Source organism: Petaurus breviceps, unplaced genomic scaffold (assembly GCF_028583685.1).
Source record: "Petaurus breviceps papuanus isolate PSGF00001 unplaced genomic scaffold, PetGlider_PUasm1.0 47, whole genome shotgun sequence".
NCBI classification, from domain to species: domain Eukaryota; kingdom Metazoa; phylum Chordata; class Mammalia; order Diprotodontia; family Petauridae; genus Petaurus; species Petaurus breviceps.
In genome coordinates this window covers 11,834,197-11,861,105 of record NW_027186349.1, presented here as the reverse complement: position 1 = coordinate 11,861,105, position 26,909 = coordinate 11,834,197, and the positions used below count along the sequence as shown (strand labels likewise).

Here is a 26,909-nt window from a genome sequence, read left to right as displayed (position 1 = left end):
ATCTTCCCAGTAAGGGTGGGTGACAAGGGAGGAAGGGAATGAATCTGGAATTCAAATTTTAAAATCAAATATTCAAATATATATATGTATATATATACTATTATTAATACTATTTTACATGTAATTGGGAAATAAGATATACAGACACTGGGGCATAGAGATCCACTGAAAACATCGAAAGGGGTATATGCGAGAAAATATGGGAGAGAGCAGACTGGAGGAGGGGATATCCTATGGGGCTGCTATTTGGGGCAGTGGGTAGGGGAAAAACGGGGAGAAAATTTGTAACTCAAAATCTGATGGAAATGAATGATGTAAATCAGAAGTTAATAAAGCATTTGGAAAAAAAAAAGAAATGAGTCATTTTTAAAAAGCAACCTGGGTTTTAACATTCCTAAATATATTTTAATATGAAAAAGGAGATTAAGGTATAGGCACTGCTGTTAGATTTTCTCTAAATATAAACTATGTGTCTCTACTCCAAAAAAAGGAGAATAGAATCACTATTTATTTATTTATTTTTGCCTTTTGGAGGGCAATTGGGGTTAAGTAACTTGCCCAAGGTTACATGGCTAGTGTTTTTGTGTGGGTGTTATGTGTCTGAGGCCAGAACTGAACTCTGGTCCTACTGACTCCGGGCCAGGGCTTTACTCACTGCGCCACCTAGCCACCCCTAGAATCACTATTTAATAAGGATTGCTGGTAAATTGGATGACTGCTGGCAAAAAATGAATTTGTATCCAAACTTCAAACCATACACCACAATGAATTCAATAAATTCCATTGTTGTATGACCTGCTGTTGCACCCCAGGAATTCACTCTGCTACTGAACAATTAAAAGTACTAGAGACCTTTCCATTGGCCCTGTAAATGAACCCTGCTATAGGGGTTGTGTGCCCTTAATTGGGATGTGAGCTCCCAGAGATCAAGGACTTGTCTTGACTCTAATTTTTTTCCTCTGGTGCTCAGCACAGTATTTGACACAGTAAGCTTTCATTAATTTTTTTTATTCATTCATTCTAACTATCTTGATGATCTAAATATTAACAAATAAGTGAATCATCAGAAGAGAGGCATCATGACTTAATATATAAAGAACTGACCTAAGATGTGGGTTCAGATCTGGCCTCTGACATGTGACCATGGGCAAATTACTGAACTTCTCGGTGCTAGTGCTGTAGATAATTCTTTAAGACCATAAGTTGCCAAGCAGGTATCAACATGTATTTGGTAGTGGGAGTTCCATTTACCCACTGAAATTGCAACTCCAGTAAAAAAAAAAAAACTACAAGAAAAATATATTCATCTTTACCATAGAGAGTATTTATAGCAAACAAATAGAAAAAAAAAACACTGACAAAAATAGGAATCATGTTTGATTGTTTTTTAGTACTGCAAACTCGGCAAGACCTCTCATATTCAGGCTTTGAAGATGGAGATAGGCTCTCCCTCAACTCTTTTTTTTGGTCAGTTTAGATGTAAACTTTTTCTTTCCTTTGCTTGGGTTCTGTTTGGAGAAGCTTTTGAGCCTCCAGGAAAAACTTTAAAAAGCTTGCCAGAGGTGAAACAGGAAATACAATCTTTCCCGGATGGTTATTCTCTCAAAAAAAGTCCAGTTCAGTCTCACTACTCAGATACTAGATGAATTTACAGGACACCCATTTATTTTGGAGACTCATCCACCAAAGGAAGACATGAAGATGAACTTGGATTTTGAACTTTCCAAGCACATAAAATAGTCTGTAGCATCCGAGGAGAGAATAAGAATTAACCACTTGTCAAAGAAAAGGATGGGTGAATTTGGGGCTAGCCACATGGAAAATTGTGAAGTAGGCAGTTTGTTTCCATAGGACTGCCCTGCCCCCTTTACCACATACCTCTTCTTTCTGTTCCCTTTCCCCTCCTCAATAGTCCTTCCTCCTTCCTTCTTTACCAACCCCAAAGTTCCCTACTTCCCTTTATCAAAGCCTATTTTGCTCCCTAGAAGGGAGATGGAAAACTCATTCTATTTACTGATAAGATTAAATGGGTTACCATTTGCTTTTGTTTTAATTAGGGTGGTGGAGGGAGGGAGGAAGGAGGTCCCTACCTATAATTTTTGTAATTTATAATATTAGTGAGATGCCTGGGACACTAAGAGGTTAAGTCACTCAGCCAGTAGTTCAGAGGCAGTAATTGAAGCCAAGTTCTCCAATCCAAGACCAACTCCCTAGAAGATAAAATCTTAAACCAAGGAATGAATCCCTACCTGTGGGATTAAGCATCTTTGGGAGTGAGAAGGATGAGACTGGGCAGAGGCTATCTCTAGCTAACTGTTTCCACTGGGTAAGGCTGTCTCTGTGATTTTGCTATCAAAACAAAACTAAAATAATTCACAGGGTTTGAAATGAGGGTAAGAAAGCATTCTCTGATTCTTCTTTAATCTATATATTAATATTGACTATTACTTATGTATTTTAGAGACAATCCCTTCTCTGATGTGACAGATACTTACTACACCTGGGCATATGATTTGATCCTAGGACCTCTCTAAGGCTATAAATTGAAGAAAAAGTGCTGATTTGCTCTGGTAGAGAGAGTTTCCTCACTGGGAATTTCTTAGACCAATAAAATCACAGGTCTCTCTCCCCCCTTCTCCTTAAATCATGGGTTTTAAGATTCAAGGTGAGGCTTTAACTGATAGGTCCTGATAAGCCAGGAAATGTACTCCTTTGAAGTCATTATCAAAATTATGATGGCCAATCACTCCAGTATCTTTGCCAAGAAATCCCCAATTGGGGTCACAAATTGTTGCACATGATTAAAATAATTAAACAATACTTCAGGTTAAGTTTTCGTAGCTTAAAAGACTAATCACTATTTGTTAGTACTCCAAAGACTAATCACTATTTGTTAGTACTCCAACAGGTATGTTCTTTAGTAACACAAAAGGATCTTTTGGTGGGGTGCTATGAGAAAAGCCCATTGTAAATGTTAAAGTACTGTAAAAATATAAGATTTTCTTATTGGCAGTAGTATGAAATAAAATTTGCATTTCACTGTTAGCTCTAGTGATCAAAATAGTTTTAAGAGTCTTTCAATTGGGCAGCTAGGAACTCAGGAGGACCTGAGTTCAAATTCAGCCTCAGAGACTTAACACTTAGTAGCTGTGTGACCTTGGGCAAGTCATTTAACACCAATTGCCCTGCCTTCCGCCCTCCAAAAAAAAAAAAAGCAAAGCAAAAAAAAAAAAGAGTCCAGCAAAATATAAACTAGGTATGGAGCTGGAAAGGACCTCAGAGGATATGTGGTCTGATTCTTATATTTTACAGGTATGAAAACAGAGACTCAGAGAAATGAAATGACTTGCCCAAGATGGTGCAGGTCAGAAGTAGGATTTGAACCCATCTCCTGATTCTAAATCCAGTACAGATTGCTCAGCTTTCTTATAATTTCTGATGATTTTATAATCTTGATTTCTAAGTATCAACCATATAAATGTTGTACCTAGAATAGAATATACTTTTGGTAGTGCTCATTCTGAATTCATTGGATTTCCTGTTTTGGACTGGCTTGTTGACAGTCCAGTGCTCTGACTTTGCTTTTCTGAATTATATTATTCTTAATTTGGTGTATTAGTAAATGCCATAATTGTTTGTTTGGTTGTTTTTTTTTTTATCCTATGCTATTTCAGTACTTGTCAGCACCTACAGAAGCCTTTGATGAATATGCACTATAGATGGTTCAGCATAAAGAAGTCTGGGTTGAAATATTGATTCTGCAACATGCCACTTCTATGACTCTGGACCACATGGTATTTGTTTCCTTATCTGTCAAATGAAAGTATTAGCTTACCTGATCCCTAAGGCCACTTCCCATGCTAGTCAGCTCTGATAGTATGTGGCTACTCTGCCACTTTTCCAGACATCATAACTCTACCCCACATTGTATTTTTCAGAAGCAACTTACCAGCAGAAATAACTGCTTACTGTGAAAATGTCAGCATAATGTAAGAAAGAAGAACATGGAGTCTTAGGAAAATCGGAAGAGGCAAGAATAAAAAGGAAAGGGAAAAAGCAAAAGGAAACTTTATTTCTTAATCATTGTCCCCTTCACACTGATGGTTCACTTAAGTTCTCAGTTATAGAAAATAGGCCAAAAAGTTATTTGTTTTTTCCAGAAGACTTTTATTCTTTGGAATTGGAAAATTTCTGTATATAGTTGGGGATATATGAAACAAGGATATACAAAAAGCCATTGTTCTAAAATCTGCTTGTATTTCAAATTATTATATAGAACATTAAAATTATATTAGTCTCTTTGTCTTTTTGTTTTCATAAGGATGTATGTGTAATTAATGTCCTGTAATAGGGTATTTATTTATAAAAAATTGAGAAACATACTAGTCACCAAGGAAATAGTAGGCCTCAATCTGCACAATAAAAACTTCTCTTAACCATTAAGGATTATATTAAATGCATTGGTGTCAGATAAATTACAAGCAACTGGACTAATAAATATCATCTGGTGGGAGGGGAAAACTGGCCATTTAGAGTAATTAGTTCTGCTGTTATAGGATGTAAGTAAATTTTATTTTATTATAATGAAGAGAAATTAGTCCCTTTTTTTCCTACTTCTCAAATGAACTTTAGAATTTCATTGCTAACAGCTCTGTTTAGGTTTAATTAGAAACAGCATCTTTAAGGCATATCCATTTTATCTTGGCTACGTGGCTTCATGCACGCAACTCGTGGTTTATGGAAACTGAAAACTATCCTAATGACCTTAAATCCTGATTGGTTGGGAGGATTTTTTTTCCTAAACAAAAAGTAGAGCTTGGCTACATTTTCATTATCTTTCACTCAACAACAAAATGCACCAATTCTTTATCGTCATTATCCTGTTTGTCACTCAGCTCTCACTCTCAGAAGGGAAAGATTGACTCAAATCACTGCCTTTAATTGTAAAATGCAAACGTGTTAACAAGTCTTCTTTCAATTATGAAATGTCTGTTTCAGTAGATGCCAAAAATCTAGTCCTTTTCTGTTCTTTTTTTGTCTTGGGAAATTGTACGTGATGGAGAATGCAGATATATCTACTAGGACTTTTTTATCCCATCTGTCTTCTTGTCAAGGATTCCATCTGTCTGGGGAGAGAAAAATGAAAGAAGCTTGTTTCAACACTTTTTTTTAAACTGTTGAATCTGCTAAATAATTTGTTTCTCTGTCATCCCTGGTGCTTTTACCAAAGCAGTTTACCGTGGGGTTACTTTCTAAATAATGCTTTTCTTGTCTCAGAGAAACCCAGGTGGCACATATGCCCCCACACAAAGGGAATTTCAGATTACAAAGGTGATTGCTGTACACATTACTAAAACTACTCTTTTATGCTGATCTAGTGGAAAGTAACAATGAGAAATTTGAGCGTGGAGTCTAATTTCGTGGAAAAATCACAGCCTTGGTTTTCCTTTTATTGTAGCGCTGGGAATTTCAGATGAGTTTAATTGAATATAAATAACAGGGAAGAGAACATTAGAAAAATCCAAGAGCTTTCTGCGCAGTATCCCAGGCGTTTTCCTTTCCAGAAAGGCCATAGGATCAGAGATCTGGAGTTAGAGGGACCTTAAAAGCCAGTTTGTCCAGCCTTTTTCCTTAAGGAAATTAATAGCCAAGAAAGTTAAGTCATTTGTACAAAGTTACACAGGCAGAAAGAAAATTGTCGAAGATATGATCACTGGAAAGATGAATGATCTTTCCACTCTACCCCAAGGCTAGGCACCCAGCACCACACCAGTCATTCAGAAAAAGTGATGGATGTCGGAGGAAAGTTCACAAGGAAACGCCCACGGGGGCAGTCTCTGTTGGGCCAGATAAGACTGAACAGGTCTTGTCTGTTTTACCTAGGAGGAGGCTGGGGATTCACAAGACATTTCCTCATGTCAGAGGATACATGCGCTTCTTCAGTTTGGAAAAGAACAAGCATTCTAAGGGGCTGGAAACCTAGCCCTACCTCTGGGCGAGGCAGGAAAACACCCTCAAGCACCACCACCACCCCAACAAAAGAGCACAAGGTGCTCCTCTAGGACACACCCAACCTCTCTCTCCCTTCCGAAAGCCTGGGTCTGATTGGCTGCTCGTCCAGTCTGTTTGAGCGAGAGGCCAGGAAGGGCGGCGCACGGAACCCCCGGGAGGGAGCCGCAGCGGCCCAAAGCTAGCGGAGGCTGCGAGAGGCGCGGGGACCGAGGTCCCCGAGGTGGCCGCCGCTGTCCCCTTGCGGCCGGCCGCCCCGCGGGGATGGGAGGCAGAGAGGCGGCGGCAAGCAGCTGCTCCCCGAGCTGGCTCTAAGCAGGCGCTCGCCCTCCCTCCAGCAGCCTGGGATGGCAGCCCGAAAGAACCACCACCCGGCCCGGGAGAGGTACCAGCTCCCTCCTGCAGCAGGTGACGTTCTCCTCGGACTTTGCAAAGGCTCCTGCCCGCTCCCTGCGTCTTCCCCGAGAAGTTGGGGTGGGGGCGGGGGTCGAGGTTCTAAGGGAAGGAGGAAGAGATGCTGGAGATCTCTGGGTCCCCCCTCCCCTCCCAGAAGTTGTCTTTTGCTGGGGGTGGGAAGCGGAAACTTTTTTTTGGTGGGGGGAGGGAGGCTGGAGAGACGCGAGCACGAGCGCTGCTGCTGCTCCCCGCTCCGGGGGTCTCCGCACCTTTGCTCGCTGCTGAAGCCTTGGCTAACTAGCTGCTGCCCCGGTCCTCCCGCACGCGCCAAGCCAGCCAACTTCCTCGATGGCTTCTGGAAAGTTGTCTCCGAAGAGTCAGGGGCCACGGGTGGGAGGGAAGGCGACCGAGGTGACAGCGACAGTGGCCAGGAGGGACAGCGGGGAGAGCAGAGGAGTCCGAAATGCTTGCAGAGGCCGTTGCCTAAATCTGGGGCTTTGTATTTGCCAGAGGATGCATGGCACAGTGCCCTGCACATAATAGGTGCTTAATAAATGTCTGTTAACTGATTGCACTGGGAGTAGGGGCAGTGGGGAGGGACAGTGGTGTTCACCTCGAGCTTGTTCCAAACTCCTGGGAAGTTGGCTGGCAGTGCCCTTTGGGCCCTTCTCCTGCCTACCCTTTTGGTGGTTGTGGCAGACCAGGACCTCAAGAAAGAAATGGTACCAGGATAGCCAGACACAACAGTATCAATGGGGCCCCTAAAACATCCTCAGGAGTCACTAAATATGTTGACCAGAAATGAGGAAGACTGAGAAAGTATTTGTTTAAGAAAACTCTTGGATGTTCATGCTTTTTCCACTATTTCGGCCTTATGTTGTGATGACTAAGTAACCACTTTCCTGCCAACCCAAGGGAAGTTAGTTTCCCAACAAAGAGAGAATTTATCTCTGTTGGAAAGGTGGTGAATCCCAGACTGACCCTTATATCAGAGGTACTGTAATAAGCAGAGGTACTGTACTATTCTTATCTATAATCAGAGGGGCAGTGTGGAAGAACACTGATCCTGGAGACAGAGGTGCTAGGTTTGAATCCTACCTAAGATACTTAACAGCCTGTGTGACCTTGAGTAAATCTTGAACCTTCCTGGGGCTCATTTTCCTCAGCTGTAAAATAAGGGGGGGAGGTGAATTAGATAGCATTTGAGGTCCTGGAAAGCTATGATAACCTAGCTAGAGCTGGCAGCCTGAAGGAGGAAGGAGGAAAGTGCTTAAACACTCAACAAACTATTCTCAGCCACTGGATAATTAGTTAAAGGAAAATGGTTATACACCTATTTATTCTGTCTGGTGACTGTCACTAAAAACCACCCCCTTCCCCACGCCCAGGCACAAATTCTCCTCCCTTGAAGGAATAAAAAACTCTGCTCTATAACAACACAGACTTTTATTTAAAACCACACCCCTGAATCAGAGTTTCCCTACAGAGAATAATGCTGTACACATTTGAAAACAGAATCACAAAATTGGATGGGATCTCAAAGGTTGTCTAAGCCAGCCACAGGAATCCCCTCTATAACATTAGGACAAGTGGTCATTGGTCATCTTGTTGTTGTTTGTCCTTTATTCTTGAAGAGGACCATGACATCAGAGAGGTGATGCCATGACATGCAAATGAATCTGCTTCTTTAGTGAGAAGGGGAATCCACCATCTTCCAAGACAATTAGTTCTACTTTGGAATAGTTCTAGTTGTTACCGTGTTTCCCCGATAATAAGACACTGTCTTATTAATTTTTTGGACAGAAAAACACCAGAGGGCTTATTTTCAGGGGAGGGCTTATTTTAATGAACATTGACAGCAATTTTAATAAACAGGTAAATGTGAACAAAAAAATGTACCTTTATTCAATAATGAATTCAATAAAGAACAGGATGACGCGCTCACTGCTGCAGCTCTGATTGGATGCAGCTCTGAGTGCGGCGTGCGTTTCACAGGGGGGGGGGATGGTGCATACAGAGGGTACCATAATGTAGCATGTAGCGCAGGGGATCACCTTCACTACAGTAGCAATCTCAATAGGGCTTATTTTGGGGGGAGGGCTTATTTTAGAGGAATCTTACACAGTAAGGGGAGGGCTTATTTTCGGGATAGGTCTTATTATCGGGGAAACACGGTAGGTAGTCTTTCCTTCTATTGAGCTTAAATTCTGGGTTCACCTTTCACCTATTGCTCCAATTCTGTTCTTTGGGACCAAGCAAAACAGGTAAAATCCTTCTTCCAAGTGGTTGCACATCACTTACTGCACTCCCCTTCTCCTCTGCCTTCTCTCCCCCTCCAAACCATTTCAATCAGTTAAGTGTTTATTAAGTCTTTCTCTTCTGTGAGCTAAATAGCCATAGTTTCTGGCTCTCCTCTGTTCATATTCCTCAGAACAATTTCCAGCTTGCTGTGTGTATATATATCCCTGTACTCATGAGAGTCTTCTAAGGATCTGACCAGGGAAGAATACCACAGAACTATAGCTTGAACACTCTACTTCTCTCAGTTCAGCATTAAACTGCACTAGCTTTGGGGCCTGCCATGACTTACTTTTGAATGCTACTAAACTTGTGGTTTTGTAAAATCTTCAGATCTCTTTCACATGAACTGTTGTTGTCTATCTCTGAGTGTAGGACAGGCCAGTTTCCTTACCTATGTTGTCTACTGTAGTGCTGGATCCTATGTACAAGAAGATTAAAGTTGCTGGAGGGAGGGAGAGAGGAAGGAGGGAGACAAAGAGGGAAGGAAGAGAGGGAGAGAAGCAGGGAAGGAGGAAGCAGAACAAGCATTTTTCAAGTGTTTACTATGAGCCAGGCACTGTGCCTGGAGAGAGACTGGAATCCTATTTATCTATAGTCCTGTCACATATAACCAACCTACTGAGGGCATCTTTCCTCTGGTGAAATGCCATATTTATAGTCATTTAAAAATAGACCTATATGTACTGAAGACTATTGAGCCCTGTCAGTGGACCAGTCTGTGCATATTATCTGAAGTTTATAGTTATTGGTGTTCTTGGCTCATGATATCCTATAGGGTGAGTTAGTGAAACAGCAGTATACTAGCTTCGTCATCAAAGGGTTGTTGTAAAGGTCAAGTATGATAATATTTGCAAAATGCTTAGTGCAATGCCTGGCATATAGTAGGCACTATATAAATGCTTATTCTGTTCCCCTTATTCCCCTAGGAGTCAAAAGACCCGAGTTCTAGTTCCTGCTGGGTTAGCCTTGAATAAAGCTTGGTCAACCGGTCCTCACTTTACTTATCTGAAAATGAATGGAAAAGACTACATGATCTCCAAGACTTCTCCCAATTTCAAAATTCTATATTTTTCATATTTCTCATTTCTTAAAAAAAATTGGGAACAAACTAGTTTTGCCCATCCCTTTTGTACCTTCAGGCATTATAGAATTTGCCAAATATTTCCCTGTGGGTGTATTTATTTGAATTTTTTATTATGTACTTCTTTCTTCTCCACCTTATTTTGGCAGAGAAAGGAGAGATGAATAGAGAGAGGCAGAGAAAGCCATTTTGGAAAGAGAAAGATTTCTAGTTGGATCTAACTAGCCCAACCAACAGGGACTTTTTCCTTTCCCTACTTGGTCACAAGAATGCCAGCAAAAGTATTCTTTGTTTTTCACACTGTGGTGTTTGAAGTTAAAGTGAAAGAGTGGAAAGTTGATTCTAGAAACAGATTATGGAAAACTTTTCCAACTAGGTTCTAAAACATTGAGCCCTAAGGAGCTGGAAGCATACTTTCCTTGCATTTCTGGTTGTGTTTGGCATTTGATCTGTTTTAAAATTGGCCGCTAAATCTATGGGTGGGGGAGAATCTTTTACTTACCCTTAGACAGTTTTTTATTAGAATGGGACTGAGGCTCAATTTTGTGATAATGCTGACCCCAGATTATATTAACAGTAAAAACACTAACTACAAAAACCCTCTAGGTAAGAGAAAGATTTTTGTGTAGCTGTTTACATGAACATACGCACATGCACACACACACACACTTAAAAGAATCTTAAAGTCAGACTTTAGGGCTAATATCTAATTCCTGTGGTACACAGGTGAGGAAACTGAGATCGAGTGGTTAAGTGATTTTTCTTGAGATCATACTTCTAGTAAGTTGGTATATTTTAATGAAATACCATGGATTTAGTTATTCAATGATATCCAGGCTAACTTTAATGTCACACAGTGAAATAATTCTTGACCCATCATTAATAGCACATGCTAATTGAAATTTTTGAGCGGTGATGGATTTGTGGCATTCTATTCCCATTGTCCAAAGTGGCCTCACTTGTGACTAGCTACAGTGAAAATTTGCAGGCCAGCTGACCTGGGTCAGGGTTGCAGTTTGTGTTACTTTTGCCTGAGTTCCCTTGGAGCAACGAGCAGTTAATTCATTAAGCATGTACTAAGGACCTATCGCCTGCCAAACCTCGTGCTAGAAGCTAGGGATACAAAAGACAAAACCAACTGTTTCTGCCTTCGAGCAATCTGAAATAATAACATCTACTCAGATGAGTGAACAATCATATCTCACAGTTAAATTACACTTTAGAGTTTAAAAAGTGCTTTATGCACATTATTTTATTTGACGCAAAGGGCAATCCTGTGAGCTAGGTGCTGCTATTTATTCCCATTTCACAAATGAAAAAAACAAAACTCAGGGGGTAAGCAACATTCCTGGTCATATAGATATTAAGTGTGTAAGGCAGAATTTGAACTCACGTCTCCCTGACTCAGAATGTAGCACTTTAACCTTTCTATCATATATGAATATGTATTTATACATATGTGTGTGTGTGTGAGAGAGAGAGAGAGAGAGAGCACGCTTGAGCAAGCTCAAGAACTTTTGAAAGGAAACTAATTGGGGGGATCAGGAAGGACTTTGCAGGATATGACACATTATCTGAGACTTGGAAAAGGTTAAGGATTCCAAGAGGAAGTGGTGAGGAGGGCATAGGACAAAATCAATGCATAAGTGTGGAAGTGGGAAGTAGAATGTTATGGATAGTGAGCAAGTACAGTGGTGTGTAAATTAACCATAAAAAAGTAAAATGTTTGAATTTATTGACTTTTATAATAATCAACTTTTCACATCTTAAAAAAAGGCTTAATATGTAATATGTTCCCCTATTGCTTCAGTTGTTTGTTTTAAATTATTTGGAATTCAGTTCATATGATTTTGATACATTCTTTATTCATCATGAAACATTTATACATTAGATATTAAACATATCTTTGATGAATAATTCATTTCTTGAGTCTAGCCTTCATTATAGCTTATGTTTTTTTCATTAAAGTAGGTGAGTTTCCAGGCTATTGAGGCATGTTTATTATTATCTCTTGGATAAATTTCTTAACATTTTGTGACGTGTCATGATGCAAGGTCATATCACAGTATTCTAGCTCTGTTTGGGTATTTCTGTAAGTCTGGAACAACTTGTTTTCATTACATCAATATTCTTATCAAAATGGGGACCAGAAGACTTCCAAACCCAAAAGGAAGCTAAGTGGCTCAGGAGACAGAATTCTGGGCATAAAGTCAGGGAGGTCGGAGTTCAAATCCAAACTCAAATACTGAGTAGCTATGTGATCCTGGGCAAGTCATTTAACCTCTATCTGCCTCAGTTTCCTCATACACAAAATAAAGTTAGTAATAGCACCTACCTATCAGGTAGGTGAAGATCAAATGAGATAACATTTGTAAAGCACTTAACCCAGTGTCTGGTACATAGTAGGTGCTATATAAATGCTTATTCCCTTCTCTTCCCCAAAATACATTTTTTTAAAATTGCTGAAATGTCATTTTTGGGTGGTTATTTTACAATGTGATGAGGATACCCATGTCTTACAGGCTCACTTGAACTTTTAACCATGATTTCAATGTAGCCTTGCATAAGAAAAGTGAGTTTCATTAGGAAAAAATGCTTTTTTCCCCCAATATTTAGTACTCAGGTCTTTGTATTCTTTTCCCATCACAAGCATTTTTTTCCTTCATAGCATCAGTTAGCAACTCTTTTTCTTCTGGTTATCGCAATGTTCTTCAAACTTCAGTCTTTGTCATACTGTAATAGAATTAATAACTCCTCCAGCTGCCAGGTCTCTCTAAAGGTCTTAACTTTTTTAAAATTAAATTTATTTATTTAGTTTTAGTTTACAACATTCAGTTCCACAGTCCCTTGAGTTTCAAATCCCCCCCTTTCTTCCCCCCACCCCCCATGGCAGCATTCAGTCAAATATAGGATCTATAAATACCTTCACATTAAACATCAGTCAGGTTGTAAAGAAGGATTATAACCAATGGAGTGAACAGTGAGAAAGAGGAAACAAAACAAGAAAAAGAGATAGAGCAAATAGCTTGCTTCAATCTACATTCAGACTCTGTAGTTCTTTCTCTGGATGTGGATATCCCTTTCCATCATTTTAGAGTTGTCTTATAACTTTGCATTGCTGAGAGGAGCCCAGTCTATCAAAGTCAGTCATCACACATACATTGTGTAATTGTGTACAAATTTCTCCTGATTCTGCTCTTTTCACTCAACATCAGTTTATATAAGTCTCTAGGTTATTATGAAGTCTGTCTGCTCCTCATTTCTTATAGCACAATAGTATTCCTTTACATTCATATACCACAACTTGTTCAGCCATTCCCCAATTGATGGGCATCCCCTTAACTTCTAATTTTTTGTCACCACAAAAAGAGCTGCTATAAATATTTTTGTACATACAAGTCCTTTCCCCACTTCTATGATCTCTTTGGGATACAACCCTAGAAGTGTTATTGCTGGGTCAAAGGGTATGCACTTATTTATAACCCTTTGGGCATAGTTCCAGATTGCTCTCTAGAATGGTTGGATCAGTTCACAACTCCACCAATGGATTTAACTAACACCATGCATTAGTGTTCCAATTTTTCACATTCTCTCCAGCATTTATCTTTTTCTGTTTTGTCATCTTAGCTGATCTGACTGGTGAGATGTGGTACCTCAGAATTGTTTTGATTTTCATTTCTCTAATCAATAGTAATTTAGAGCATTTTTTATATGCTTATAGATATTTTTAATTTCTTCCTCTGAGAACTGCCTGTTCATATCCTTTGACCATTTACCAATTGGGGAATGACTTGTATTCTTATAGATTAGACTCAGTTCTCTGTATATGTTAGAAATGAGGCCTTCATCAGAGACACTGGTTGTAAAAATTCTTTCCCAATTTTCTACTTCCCTCTTAATCTTGGTTACATTGGCTTTATTTGTACAGAAACTTTTCAATTTAATGTAATCAAAATTATCCATTTTGCATTTAATAATGCTCTCTAACTCGTGTTTGGTCATAAAATCTTCCCTTCTCCATAAATCTGACAGGTAAACTATTCCTTGCTCTCCCAGATTGCTTACAATAGCAGCCTTTATACCTAAATCGTGCACCCATTTCAACTTGATTTTGGTATACTGTGTTAGATATTGGTCTATGCCCAGTTTCTTCCATACTATATTCCAGTTTTCCCAGCAGTTTTTTGTCAAATAGTGAGTTTTTAATCCCAAAAACTGGGGTCTTTGGGTTTATTAAACAGTAGATTACTATAGTGATTGACTGCTGTGTCTTGTGTACCCAATCTATTCCATTGATCCACTACTGGTCTTAACTTTTTTTCTGAAGATTAAACTGTTTTATTGTAATAGTTTTTCAGTTCTTGGTATTTTGGTTTGTTTTTAACCTTATTTTCCTTTACATTTCACGTCACTGATATAGTTTCGTTGTGGGCACAAATGGTCCTTGAAATGCTTGACTTCCCTAAACAATTAAACACTGCAATATCTTTGTCAATGAAGTGTATACTTTAAGAGCCACAAATTTTGCATTTTTTTAAAGTAAAAACCACAGAATTAAAAAAACACAGCAAAAGGAGCAATGAAACACATGTATGACACAAAATCTCTTACTCAATTAACAGAAACTTAACTAAAGGTAGAAAAATCATCTCAGCATAGTTTTATCTAGTCAGGGTCAAACTTTATGAATCAGATTAAAGTCAGTAGAAGCATACACCTATATAACCACTGCTGTCACAAAAGGAAACCCTGTCAAAATTATTACTTGTCCTAAGTAATTTGCACACAAACATACCTACTGTTATAACAGTTGGGGATAATGATAATGGTTCCTCACTGGGCTGCTTGCAATGAATACTCTTTCCTTTAAAAATTAGTGTGGACTTATAAAAACATTGAACTTTAAAAAATCAATTTAGACGAATTCAACAAGCATTTGTTAAAAAACTGCTGTGTCCCAGGGACTCAACTTGGGATACAAAGATAAAAAGGAAAACAGTTCCTGCCTTCTAGGAGTTATAGTCTGCTGGGGAATCCAGCATGCACACAGATGAGTGTAGGGAGTGGTCCCATATGTAGTGAGGGCCTATGTGTACCAAGAGCTATCACTGTGTGACTTCAAGGGAGGCATACTAGACTTCTCTAGCATCTTCTCCCTGCAGCCTTCTCCAAAGAAGTCTTTAATTTCTTCTAGGAGGGAAAGCAGAAAGTTTGGACTAGAGACCACTCTGCTCTCTTCAGAGATATCTATTTGCTCTCTTAACTATTATTAGTCATGAGGATATGATCAGGTTCAATCTAATTTCTGATTGCTTTGTCATTTGGGGGAAGGAGGACCCCAAGTTTTATTTCTAAGACCTAACCCCTTTCCTACCAAATACTAATTCCACATTGAACACACAGAGCAAATAGCAGAGAAACCTATTTATCCAAATCATAGCAAAACAGAAACCATAGGAAGAATACATAGGAGAAAGTATACCAGGCAATACAGAGTAAATGATCTCTTCCTTTGGAAGGAGATAATTCAGCTCAACCAAGACAGAGAGTCCTAGATCTCACCCAAGGGGAAGTTCTCCAAAGTCTCTAGCATAGCAAGATGGATATAGGGACCTGATGGAGACTGCCTGCTCCTCTCATCTCTTCCCTGATCTAAAATGGAGTTGGCTTCTTCCTTCTCAAAGCTGGAAGCTGGATGTACTCAAAGCAACTGGAAAATTAGAGTCCTAAAACTTGAAGAGTCCTGAAGAGGACTGGTACTTGAAAATTCCCAAAGGGGACTGTCCTTGAAGAGTCTAGAGGAGGACTTACTTAGACTGGACCTCTACTTCTCTCCCCATCTCTACCCTACCCCTGTAGGGCAGAGTATTCATCTCCACCAATGAACAAAGAGTTTCATACCACATGGCTCTGGGGACAGGGGTTACATAAGCAAGCGCAAAAAAAAAAAAAAATATATATATATATATATATATATATATATATATATATAAATATATATATATATATATATATAAAAAAGATAGAAAATAGTTACAGGATGGGGGGGGATGCCAACCTAAGAAAGTCTTCTTTTAGAGATGTCATATGAGGTATCACTTGAACTGAGCCTTGAGCAGAGCAGTGCTTCTAAGAGGGAGAGGTGAGGAGGGAAAGGATTCTAGGCACAAGAAACAGCCAGTGCAAAGGCGTAGAGGTTAGAGTTGAATGAAGCATCCAGGAAATAACAGTTCAACGTAGTGCATGAGAAGAAACTGAAATTAGACTGAAAAGTTAGACTAAAGTCAGACTATGAAAGACTTTAAATGACAGAGACCTTTATATTTTATGTAGAGACAGTAGAGAAACTTTGAGTACGGGAGTGACATGGTCAAATCTGTGCTTTTGGAATGTCAATTTGGCAACTTTCTGGAGGATGGTTTAGAGAGGGGAGAGATTAGAAGAAGATAAATTAGGAGACTATGACAATCTAGTAAAGAGGTAACGAAGGTCTTAATGAAGGTGGTGTTGGTGTGAATGGAGAGGAGACAAATTCAACAGATTTGGGGATAAAACAAACATTAATTTTTTTTACAAAACTTGGCAAATGATCATTTAGGCAGAGATAAAGTGAGAGGAAAAGGTAGAGCATGACTTAGGGTTTCAGCCTAGGTTACTGAAAGAATAGGGCATTCAACAGGAATAGTCCCAGTTAGGAGGAGGTGGTGAATCTCAGGAGAGAGATCCTGTCTGTTTTGGACAGACTGAGTTTGTGATGCCTATGGAGTATCCAGATGGAAATGTCCACCACAGAACTGGAGACATGGGCATGGAGCTTAGGAGAGAAATGAGGGTTGGATGTGTAGATCTGGAAGTCAGCTTTGTAGCAATTGTAATTGAATCTCTTTCCCCTTCACATGAGAATATTTTTGAAATAGAGGTATTTGCAGTGACTGAATGGTTTTATGCTGGTCTCTTCAGCTCTACTTTTGGTTTTCTGATCTTTCCTTGCTACCAAGTCATTCCATGATACATATGATTTAATTCTTTTTTGTTTTTAAGGGGTACATTTTATCATAGCTGGGATTCTGTTATTATGCAGCTAGGAACTCGAAAATGGTTTCTCAGTGATGCTCAAAGAAATGCTGTGCTCAACAGTTTGCCACATAGTATAATGGTTATAAGATTTTTTTTGTCCGCTTGCAAAAATATCTTTTTTTCCTGTATAAAACTAGATTCTGATTTTCCTAGCTGGTTCACTTCATTTGATTTGCCTTATTTTATCTCATTTAAGAAGATTTGGCAGTTTGATGTAGCAGCCAAGAAAAATAGAATGCTTTTTCTTTAGTTGATCAGGTATTGATTTTTTAAACCACTTATGAAATTCAATCCGATAAACAAATATTAAGCACCTATTATATGAGTAACTCTATGCTAGATGCTAGGGAAATCTTAAATTTTGTAAGATAGTCTTTGCACACATGGAGCTTTACAATGTGGTACAATTTGACATATTACAGGTTTAATACAAAATGCTATTTGGTAAGGCAGTAGAGAGATTCAGGTGCTTTTTTTTTTTTTAGGAACAAGGGGGAAAGGATTAGTACAGGCTTGGAACTGGGTAGCAGGGGCAGCTAAGTCATCACAGAGGAAATAGAATAGATCGAATGGCTCAAAATTCAGAAAAGTCCATGTGTAAGAGAGTATGAATAGTGTGAAGACAGAAACAGAAGCCTAAAAGCAATTGTTTGGCTTTTGTGTGTGTATGTGTGTATGTATGTAAGGTGGCACTTATCTGGTAGAGACTATAGAACATAGGGGTTTGGAGTCAAAAGACCTGGGTTCAAGTGCTTTTTGGGTCTTACTACTTGTGTAATTTTAAGCAAGTCACTCAGCTTCTCTGAACTCAATTTTCTCATCTGGAAAATGGCAGGAAAAATAGGAAGCCTCTTCAATTCTAATCTATGAGAATATCAAGCAGAAGTGTTTGAATTTTACTTTTTGGGGACAGCTAGGTGGCACAGTGAATAGAGCACTGGCTCTGGAGTCAGGAGGACCTGAGTTCAAATTTGGCCTCAGACACTTAACACTTAACAAGCTGTGTGACCTTGGGCAAGTCACTTAACCCCAACTGCCCAGCCTTTCCTCCCCCCCATCAAAAAGCAAAAAAAAAAATTTTTTTAATTTTACTTTTTACCAGTCAACATTTTTAAGGCAAGGAGTGACATGTCTTGTGCACAGAGAATTTTACACAGGAAAGATTATATTGGCTGTCCCATGAAGAATAGTTAGGATGTCAGAAAGAAAGGGAATGGGAAAACCCATGAGACATTAGAGCTTTAGCTCTAATGGATTGTGAGCTTACTCAGTTTCAAAGGTCAATGTTGTAATGCATCTTTTATTTTTTTAAATAATTTTTTTCTGATTATATATAAAGACAATTTTTAGCATTGATTTTTTACAAAATTTTGAGTTCCATATGTTTCTCACTCCCCACTTCCTAAAATAGTAAGCAGTTTGATAGGGATGCATATGTGCAATGATGTAAAACATTTCCATATTAGTCACAGTTGTGAAAGAAGAAACAGAACAAAAGGAAAAAAACCCACAAAAAAGTAAAAATAATATGCTTCAATCTGCATTCAGAGTCCCTCAGTTATTTCTTTGGATGTCAGTAGCATGCTCCATGATAAGTCCTTTGTAATTGTCTTGGATCATTGAATTGCTGAGAAGAGCTAAGTTATTCATAGTAGATCATTACACAATGTTGCTGTTACTGTGTACAGTGTTCTCCTGATTCTGTTCATTTCACTTTGCATCGGTGCATACAAGTCTTTCCAGGTTTTTCAGAAATGTGCTTGCTCATCATTTCTTATTGCACAATATTATCATTATTATGTCATTGCACAGTAGTATTCCACTATATTAATATACCACAGCTTGTGTAAGACATCTTTTAAAAGCAAAAATTTGATGATTATTGCTATGTAGCTGTCATTGTAGCTGATGACTCTCAGCTGTCCGTGCCTGTGGAACAGAAATTTGTCAAGAAAAAACATTCATTAGCCAGACCCCGCTTCCCCGCCCCCCAAATCTTGCCTGCTTTAACTTTCAATTTACCATTTTACAGAAGCTACTTAGTTAGAAAATATGATTGATTCAAGTTCTTTCTCTCCATCAAGTTCCCTAGCAATGTTAGTTGACAGAATGGAAATCTGTGAAGTGGTTAATTATTAAAGATGGCCTTTTGGATGTTTATCCAACAAGCTGCTTATTTCATGGAAAAATTTTAATGTTGCTGCACAACAGATCAAAAAAGCAACTTACCATATGCTTTAAAAAGTGCTCTTTATTTTTCTAGGAACATTTTATTCCTACCGTAATTTCCTTTTCTGCTTTACTATTTGATTAGCTACTAAAATGGACAGGTTCAAATTAGGAGAGTAATAAAATTTTGTTTACTTTCATTTCTAGGATACTGTGGACAATAGTTTGAGATTTATCATTAAAGGACATGAATTCCAAGTGCTTTGTTATCATATAGGAGATTGTGCTTGTTAGCAGTGTAATCTCAGTCAACTGAGACACTTGGCAAATAATTCTTTCTCCATGCAAGAATACCTTTGCTCCATTCCTTTTTTTTTAAAGTTCCTATGGAAACTTCGGCATGGCTCTGAATTTTCAAGGCTGTATATTTCTCATTAATTCATTAGTCTCATTCTCTGGGGCTGTTGGTTGTGGGTATTTTCATGGAGAAGCAGAACTAGAAGCAAAGGTAAAGTGGCATGAATTTTAGGGTATTTCTTTTAGCAAAGGTAATATAACGAAGGAACAATCAAATGCTTAGTGATTGATTAGAAAATAATTAGATTCAACAAGCATTTATTTAATTTATTACAACAATTATTTGTTATGCTTACTATGTGGCAGGCTCTGTATTATATTCTGGGGATACAAAACCAATTAGAAATAGTTTCTTGCCCCTAGAAAGTTATAGTCTATATGACAACACATTCAGAGAAAAATAAATAAATCCAGAGTATTTCTGGAGGGAGGATGATGGCAACGGGGTAGAATAAGATAGACTTCCTATAGGATGTAGCACTTAAGCTGAACTTTGGAGGAAGCCTAAGGATTCTTATGAGGCAGTTATGTTGGAGTGCTCTCCTGGCCTGGCAGAGTGCCTGTGTAAAAGCACAGAGACAGAAAATTGTATTCCCTTATGTAAAAAACAACAAAAATGCCCCTTTGGTTAGCCAGTATGCGGAAGAGGAAGATTATTTCTAATAAGGCTAGAAAGTTAGTTGGGGCCAGATTTTGAAGGGCTTTAAATGTGAAACAAAGTAGTTTGGCTTTTGATTGTCAAGGCAAGAGGGACCCATTGGAGCTGGGGTGGAGGATGGATTGGAAAGGAAAGAGACTTGAGGCTGGCAGAACAATTATAATTGCTGTTGCAGTTATAAAGGTGAGAGGTGATAAATGCCTGTACTAGGGAATGGGTAGAGAGCATTTGGGGGGAGGGACCAGTTAGGTGACTCAGCAGATAGGAATCAGGAAGACTCATCTTCCTACATTCAAATCTGGTGTGACCCTGGGCAAGTCACCCTGAAACAACTGAAGAACAAGAGAGAATATGACATTTGTTGTAGAGGTGGAATCAATAATATTTAGCGATTGATTGTTGTGAGTGAGAAGGAAGCTTTCTAGATGTCTGTTTTTGAACTTGGGTGAATAGAAGAATGGTAGTCACTCCTACAGGATTAAAGAAGTTATTGAGAGGAGGGTTTGGGGGGAGAGGGGGGAAGATAATGAATTTCATTTTGGAAGTATTGAGTTTATGTGGATAGATTGAAAGCAGGAAAGCAATTTGGGGACCATGTAGTCTAACCCTTCATTTTGCACATGAGGAAACTGAGGCTCACGGAGGTTAAGAAACTTGTCCAAGGGGCACACAAGTAATAATAAGTGGCTGGTGTTAGAAGTTGAACCCGTATCTTCTGGTGCTCGTGTTCTACAACAGCAAACTTATATTTGTGCTTTTTGTGTACTAGATGTTAAGAAAGATGCAGAGGTTAACTGTCCTGCCCTCATGAAGCTTATTGTCTGGTCATCAGTCAATAAATACTTTTTAAGCAGCTACTACATACCAGGCACTAGGGATAACAGAAAGGTAAAAGAGGTTCCTGGCTCTCAAAGACTTCATAGTTAGTAGATAAATAAAAGACCGACACAGGTAACTTGACTATGTGATAATACATTGCTACATGCTTTTTCACCTTTCATGACTGTAGTCTGCAAAAATCAGTCTTGATTAGTTTGAGAAAGTAGGGTGAACTGGACACAACATGCTTTAGGGAATTTTCCTTGGGCGCAGTTAGCAGTCTCCTGTGACCAAGAGAAACCTGCTGTTTGCTTTGCCTAGGAATAGAGAGCCTAGGAGGGCAGTGGTAGGAGGTCCATTTCACTTCATCCTTCCTGGTGTGAGTGGAAGAATGGAATGCCACATTTTCTTCAGAACTGCGACAGAAAGGCATAGGAAGGAAAACAGACTGATACAGAATGGGAAGATCCTGAAAGCCACTACTTTGAACTGAATTTAATCAATTACCATCTAAAAGTGAAACCCCAGACAACATGAACAGATATGAACCGTGATAGGAACACTCAAGAAGAACTTTGCATTTGACTTGACATTTTAAAAAGCCTTCCCTCCAAACTGAACTTTAAGTTGGCCACCCAATCTGAAAATGAAACCAGAGCAATATAAACATAAAACCAAGTGCAGTGTTTTTATGTCAGGAATCTCCTAGTTCAAATGATACAAAGTTTGTCTTATTGATTGCTTCATTTCTTTCTAAAACCAAAACAAAGTGAAAAATCAATTTAACCCTGAGAGAATAATCAGCTCAGTTCTACTCAAAGTCTGTTGTTCCCATTTTAAAACGGTTAACAGATTCTGCTTTTTAGCAGCTCAATTATATGCCGTGGCAGGAACTGAACTTGTGTTCTTGTTTTGTCCTAACTTAATCTTACTTTAACATTCCTAACATCTCTTATTCTGTGCTTACTTTTGTTTTCCTTTTTATTTTCTGCTCTCTTTTAGATATTATGGGATTTCAAGACTGACAATCTTGAACATTAATTTTTTTTAAATCAAGTTTTATCAATGCCTTTTGTTTTTATTTCAAAGTCATTTCTAAACATAGGGGCAAAGCCACCTTTCCCCCCCTTCCCTTATAATAAAGAAAAACAGTTTGGCAAAAACTCATAATAGAGTGACCACACAGTATGTATGATATTCCAACATTGTAGGACTTGAGTTTCATTGTATAGTCTTTCCTAAAAGTCATTTGGGGTCTCGTTGGCTTGTAAAACCTAGAATATTAAGGATATGTGCTCTCAGTGTGATGCTACTGTATTTTTTGTGATTTTGGTCAAGGTACAATAAATCTTATATGAAGTGCTTAAGGAGATCTTTCCTGTGGTATAGCTTTGAGTCAAGGTTTTGGCTTCGGTTGAATTTCACAGTTATTTTGCAATGGTTTAGAATCATGTAAAGTACATATATGTCATCATTCCCTAAATAGTCTACTGAATGATGTGAAATTGCCAAATTTTAAGGCCAGAAGAGACTTTAGGAATCACCCAATCCTAAAATATGTTTTTAGAGATGAAGAAACTGAAGCCCAGAGAGAGCTGACATTGAGCAAACCACTAACCAGATCAAGCAAAGAGTAGAATTCAAGTCCCCTGACTCCTAGCCCAGTGTCCCAGGAAAAGAAGGGAATAAGCCCCTTAGAGTACTTAGTGAGTCCCAGGCACTGTGGTAAGCACTATTTATAAATATCTCATTTGATCTTCACAGAAACCCTGGAAAGTGGGTGCTATTATTATCCCCATTTTACAGTTGAGGAAACTGAGACATACAGGGTTAAGTCACCTACCCAGGGTCACTCAGTTACTAAGTGTCTGAGGCTGGATTTTAACTCGGCTCTTCCCTAGGCCCAGAACTCTATCCACAGCTCCATCAGCTGCCTCTAATACTTTGGAGACCAACTACTCAGCAATCACTACACTCTCTTTCCTTGCCTTGTGTATTTATGACTGTTGTTACTGGAAAACAGTAGTATCTCAGTATTTTACATAAAACAGATTTTGAAATTTATTGAGAGAGGGCGTGGCCTGACAGATAGAAGGCCTGGATTCAAGTTTGGCCTCAGACAATACTTGACATCATAACTCCTCACTGCCCCTAGCCAACTCTCTATGTGGCAAAGCAAGTGTTAATCTGCTTTGGTAGAAGGAGTTTCCTCCCTGAGAGTTCTTTATACCAATGAAATCACAGCTGTACACAAGCAAAAAAAAGAAACTTATTAATATTAAGTACAGTATATATTGTTTATGAATCATGGTTACTTCTGGAGAATTGGTGCTTCCTAATGGTAGATGAAAACATACTACTTGTTTTGTTGTTGTTTGTTGCTATTATTATTTTTTTAAACAGTTAAACATTTTGATAAGGCCATATATGTATGCTACAAGTACAAAAGTTTTATGGTATTCTGCATGAAGGTTCTCAGACCTGTAGTACAGAATGAGAAAAAAATCAGACTTCTTTTTAAAAAGATGATGGGCAGAATTGAATGTTTTTAAGACTTTTTTCAGGGTAATGGAAATACTGAACTTATAGAGTTGCTTAAAAAAATCCTCTAAATGTTTGTCAAGGAGCAGATCCCTGTTCTGTTCACTAACTTGACTTTCTTGATCTTCGTTTAATGTTAAGTCTCAGATAAACATGCCAATTCCTGTAGTCAGTTTGCTAATACCTGAAATGGTTTCGTGATGGAACTTGCTACTGAAAAATCTTACTGGTCATTCTTTCCAAAATAAAACTATCTTTACTTTAGGACATAGTCACTGAGTGATTGGAGTCTTCTAAATATTTTAACATGAAGATATTACTAAGTAAAAGAATATGGCTCAGTTTAAGAGTACACACCTAAGCCAGCCTTAATAGTGAGTGCACATAATTTTATATAGCATTTATGTAGTACTTTCTGTGTGTCAGGAACTGTGCTAAGTGTTTTACAATCATTATCCCATTTGACCTTCATAACAATTTTGAGAGGTAGATGCTGTTTTGTTGTTCAGCCATTTCAGTCATGTGAACTCTTCATGACCCCATTTGCGGTTTTCTTGGCAGAGATACTGGAGTGGTTTGCCATTTCTTTATCCAGCCCATTTTACAAATGAGGAAACTGAGGCAAACAGGGTTAAGTAATTTCTAGTAAACATCTGAGGCTAGGTTTAGCGCTCTATCCCCAGCACCACCTTGCCACAGAATGGTTTTTAATAGCCAGACTATTAATTAATGGGGAGACAGTGATTTTGAATCCCATCTCTTCCACTCACGTGTGGGACTGTGGTAAAATCTCATCACCTTTTTGGATCTCTTTTTCTTCATGTCTAAAAATGAAGGAGCTGGACTGGACAATCTCTGAAGTTCTGTCCACCTCTAAATCTTTGAACTTGTGATCCTACTCTAACATAAAACCATGAAAGAAAATATATTTTTTAGTATTTTCATGTTTTTAAGTTTTTAGAGTGCTCATTGTGAAGATTTTTGCAAGAAATAAAGAAAAGTTTCTGTTCATTTTGTTTCAAGGTTTCCCAAGAAGGTAGAAAGATTGTTAATATGATCATAATTATACTGCTCTCTTTGTCTTTATTTTTAGATAGAGATAAAGAATATTCAGCACTTATGGTCCAGGCTTTATGTGCTAAATGTCAGGAATACAAATACAAGCAAAGAAGACAGTTCCTCACCTAAAGAAACTATTAAATTCTAATGAATGAAATTAATTAGAAATTAATTAATGAGGAATGGAAACAAAGGGGAGGGGAAAACAGAGGGTACTTGAAGGAACAAAGCTGCTGGAGAGGAGAAGTCCAGAAAGTTAGGTTAGTACTCTATGTAAGTTCTTCTCTAAGTATTTGCAACTCCATGACCTAAAAACGTTTGTTCCATCTTTTAATAACTTAAATTCCATTCTCTTTAGTTCAGCTGTTTTATACTTGTAGTCTTATGTATACAGTATTTTGAATTACATATTCCTGAAATTTTTGCGAATCCTTAAGAGTTAAGAGATTTGCTCCAGTAAATCTTTTCTCCCTGTAGCCTTAAGTTCTAAAAAGGTTATATCTATTTTAAAATTTTATTTTTGCAGATGGATGGATGGGGTGTAGGTGTGGAATGGATGGTCCATTTGCCATGAGAAATCAATCATTCCTAAGCATCTCTGACTGAAGAACACTTTATGGATTTAAGCATTGGGGTTAGGGTACCTCATGCTTAGGGGAATTTTAACCCAAATTGTAGCCCCTTCCTCAGTCATTAAAGAAAATGTGATTAGAGAGCCCTCTAGCTTCCTGGGGAGTGTAGAGGCAGGGTCACCATGCCCCAAGGGTAAGCTGAGGGACAAGGAGAGAGAAAGGAAAAGACTTTGTTTGACCTAGCCCTAGTCTCACTACTTCAATGCCTGGCCTTTAGGATTTCATTTGACTTCTTAGTGCAATGATGTGGGTCCTTATGATCCTGACATAGTGTGGAGAGTTACACAAGTGTGTGTGTGTGTGTGTGTGTGTCTGCGTGTGCATGTTTGTGTGTGCATGCGTGTGTGTGCTTATGCACCTGCCTTTTAGGGGGAGGCAGGGTAGAGAAGGTGGATAAAGGGATTTTCAGGTGCAGAGGAAGAATTTTTTTTTCCATTTTGTTTTTCAAGAAAGGATCTGGTAGATGTGGCCAAAAAAAGGAAATAAACATCTTGAAATTTTGAGCACTGGAGATTAAAAAGCATGTTTTGAGTCACCATCAATAGTGATACTAGAGTTACTTCAATATTTTAGGTCATCCACAAGCCCAAGGATGTAGATGCTTCCTACTTGACAAGCTGTCCATACTTCTCAGCCCTGGCAGTGAATATGTCTGTTTTTCCATTGAGCTCCACAGGCTAGTCCAACCTATTGGAGGCCTTTCCCCAGGCCAGGGTTTCTGAACCACATACACTTCCACAGTAATGTCCCTCATTACTCTTTTGCTATGGTCATCATTGGATATATGCTGATGCCTGTTTGGACCCAAGTTTGTTTCTTCGCTCATCCCTGAGTCACTGACCATTTTAATCATGTGCAAATTGTGATGGTCCAAAATTCCTAAAACTACGCCTGCATTGGAAAGATATTTGTACTAAAAAGATGAGGCTTTGAGCTGGGTGATACCTTGAGGTCATTAAGAGCAGTGAGCAGTTTGTCTAGTGCAGTTCAGCCCCTTCTCTTCTTCTCTGTCAATTCTGGACCCAGCTTGTTCTTCATCTACAATGCTTGTCCCAGATGTATGCACTGATATAACTCAGTGAACTGGCTATTCAAATGATTACTTAGTAACATCAGGCAAAACCAGAGTTAACCCCATGATTGTAATTAGAAAATAGGACTTTTTCCCAAGGCTCTCAAATTTAAAAGGCACTGAGAGCATTTGCATGCTTCAGACACTTTGAAACCACTGAGTTCAGTACCTAGTAGCAAGACTAATATTAGTTAAAATAACAAAATTCTTCCCCCTATTCAGATGGGCTCCTTTAGCTCTGTTCACCAACTCCCAAGCAGATTTAGGGGTTCTGTAATTGCTAGTGATTAGTTACACCTGGTTATTCTAAACACAGGGCAGCTAGGTGGCACAGTGATAGACCCGGAATCAGGAAAACTCATCTTTCTGCGTTCAAATCTGGCCTCAAACACTTACCAGCTTTGAGACCCCAGACAAGTCATTTAACCCTGTTTGCCTCAGTTCCTTATCTGTAAAATAATCTGGAGAAGGAAATGCCAAAATACTCCAGTATCTTTGCCAAGAATACTCCAAATGGAGTCACAGAGAGTCAGACACCAATGAAATGACTGAACAAGAACAAATTCCATACACAGAATAAAGGGGCGGAGTTCATAGGATCAAGTGCAACATGAAGAATGATTGTATCTGCTTTCCAGTATAATATTATTGTGGCGGCTGTGTTTGCTTTGGAGCTCAGAATATTCTCTCTCCCCTGCCCCCTCCCCATATACATACAGTTGAAGATTTGGGGGCAGT

The 26,909-nt window shown here is 38.7% G+C and overlaps 1 protein-coding gene across 1 annotated transcript in view; it reads left to right on the top strand.

Moving 5' to 3' along the window:
* The first annotated feature begins 6,131 nt into the window (after positions 1-6,131).
* Positions 6,132-26,909, top strand: part of OTULINL (OTU deubiquitinase with linear linkage specificity like) — a 43,941-nt gene continuing 23,163 nt past the window's right edge. Inside the window, exon 1 of the mRNA XM_069101421.1 lies at positions 6,132-6,417. Coding sequence (XP_068957522.1) covers positions 6,357-6,417 — 61 coding nt within the window. The 5' untranslated portion in view covers positions 6,132-6,356. The remainder of the gene's footprint in view (positions 6,418-26,909) is intronic.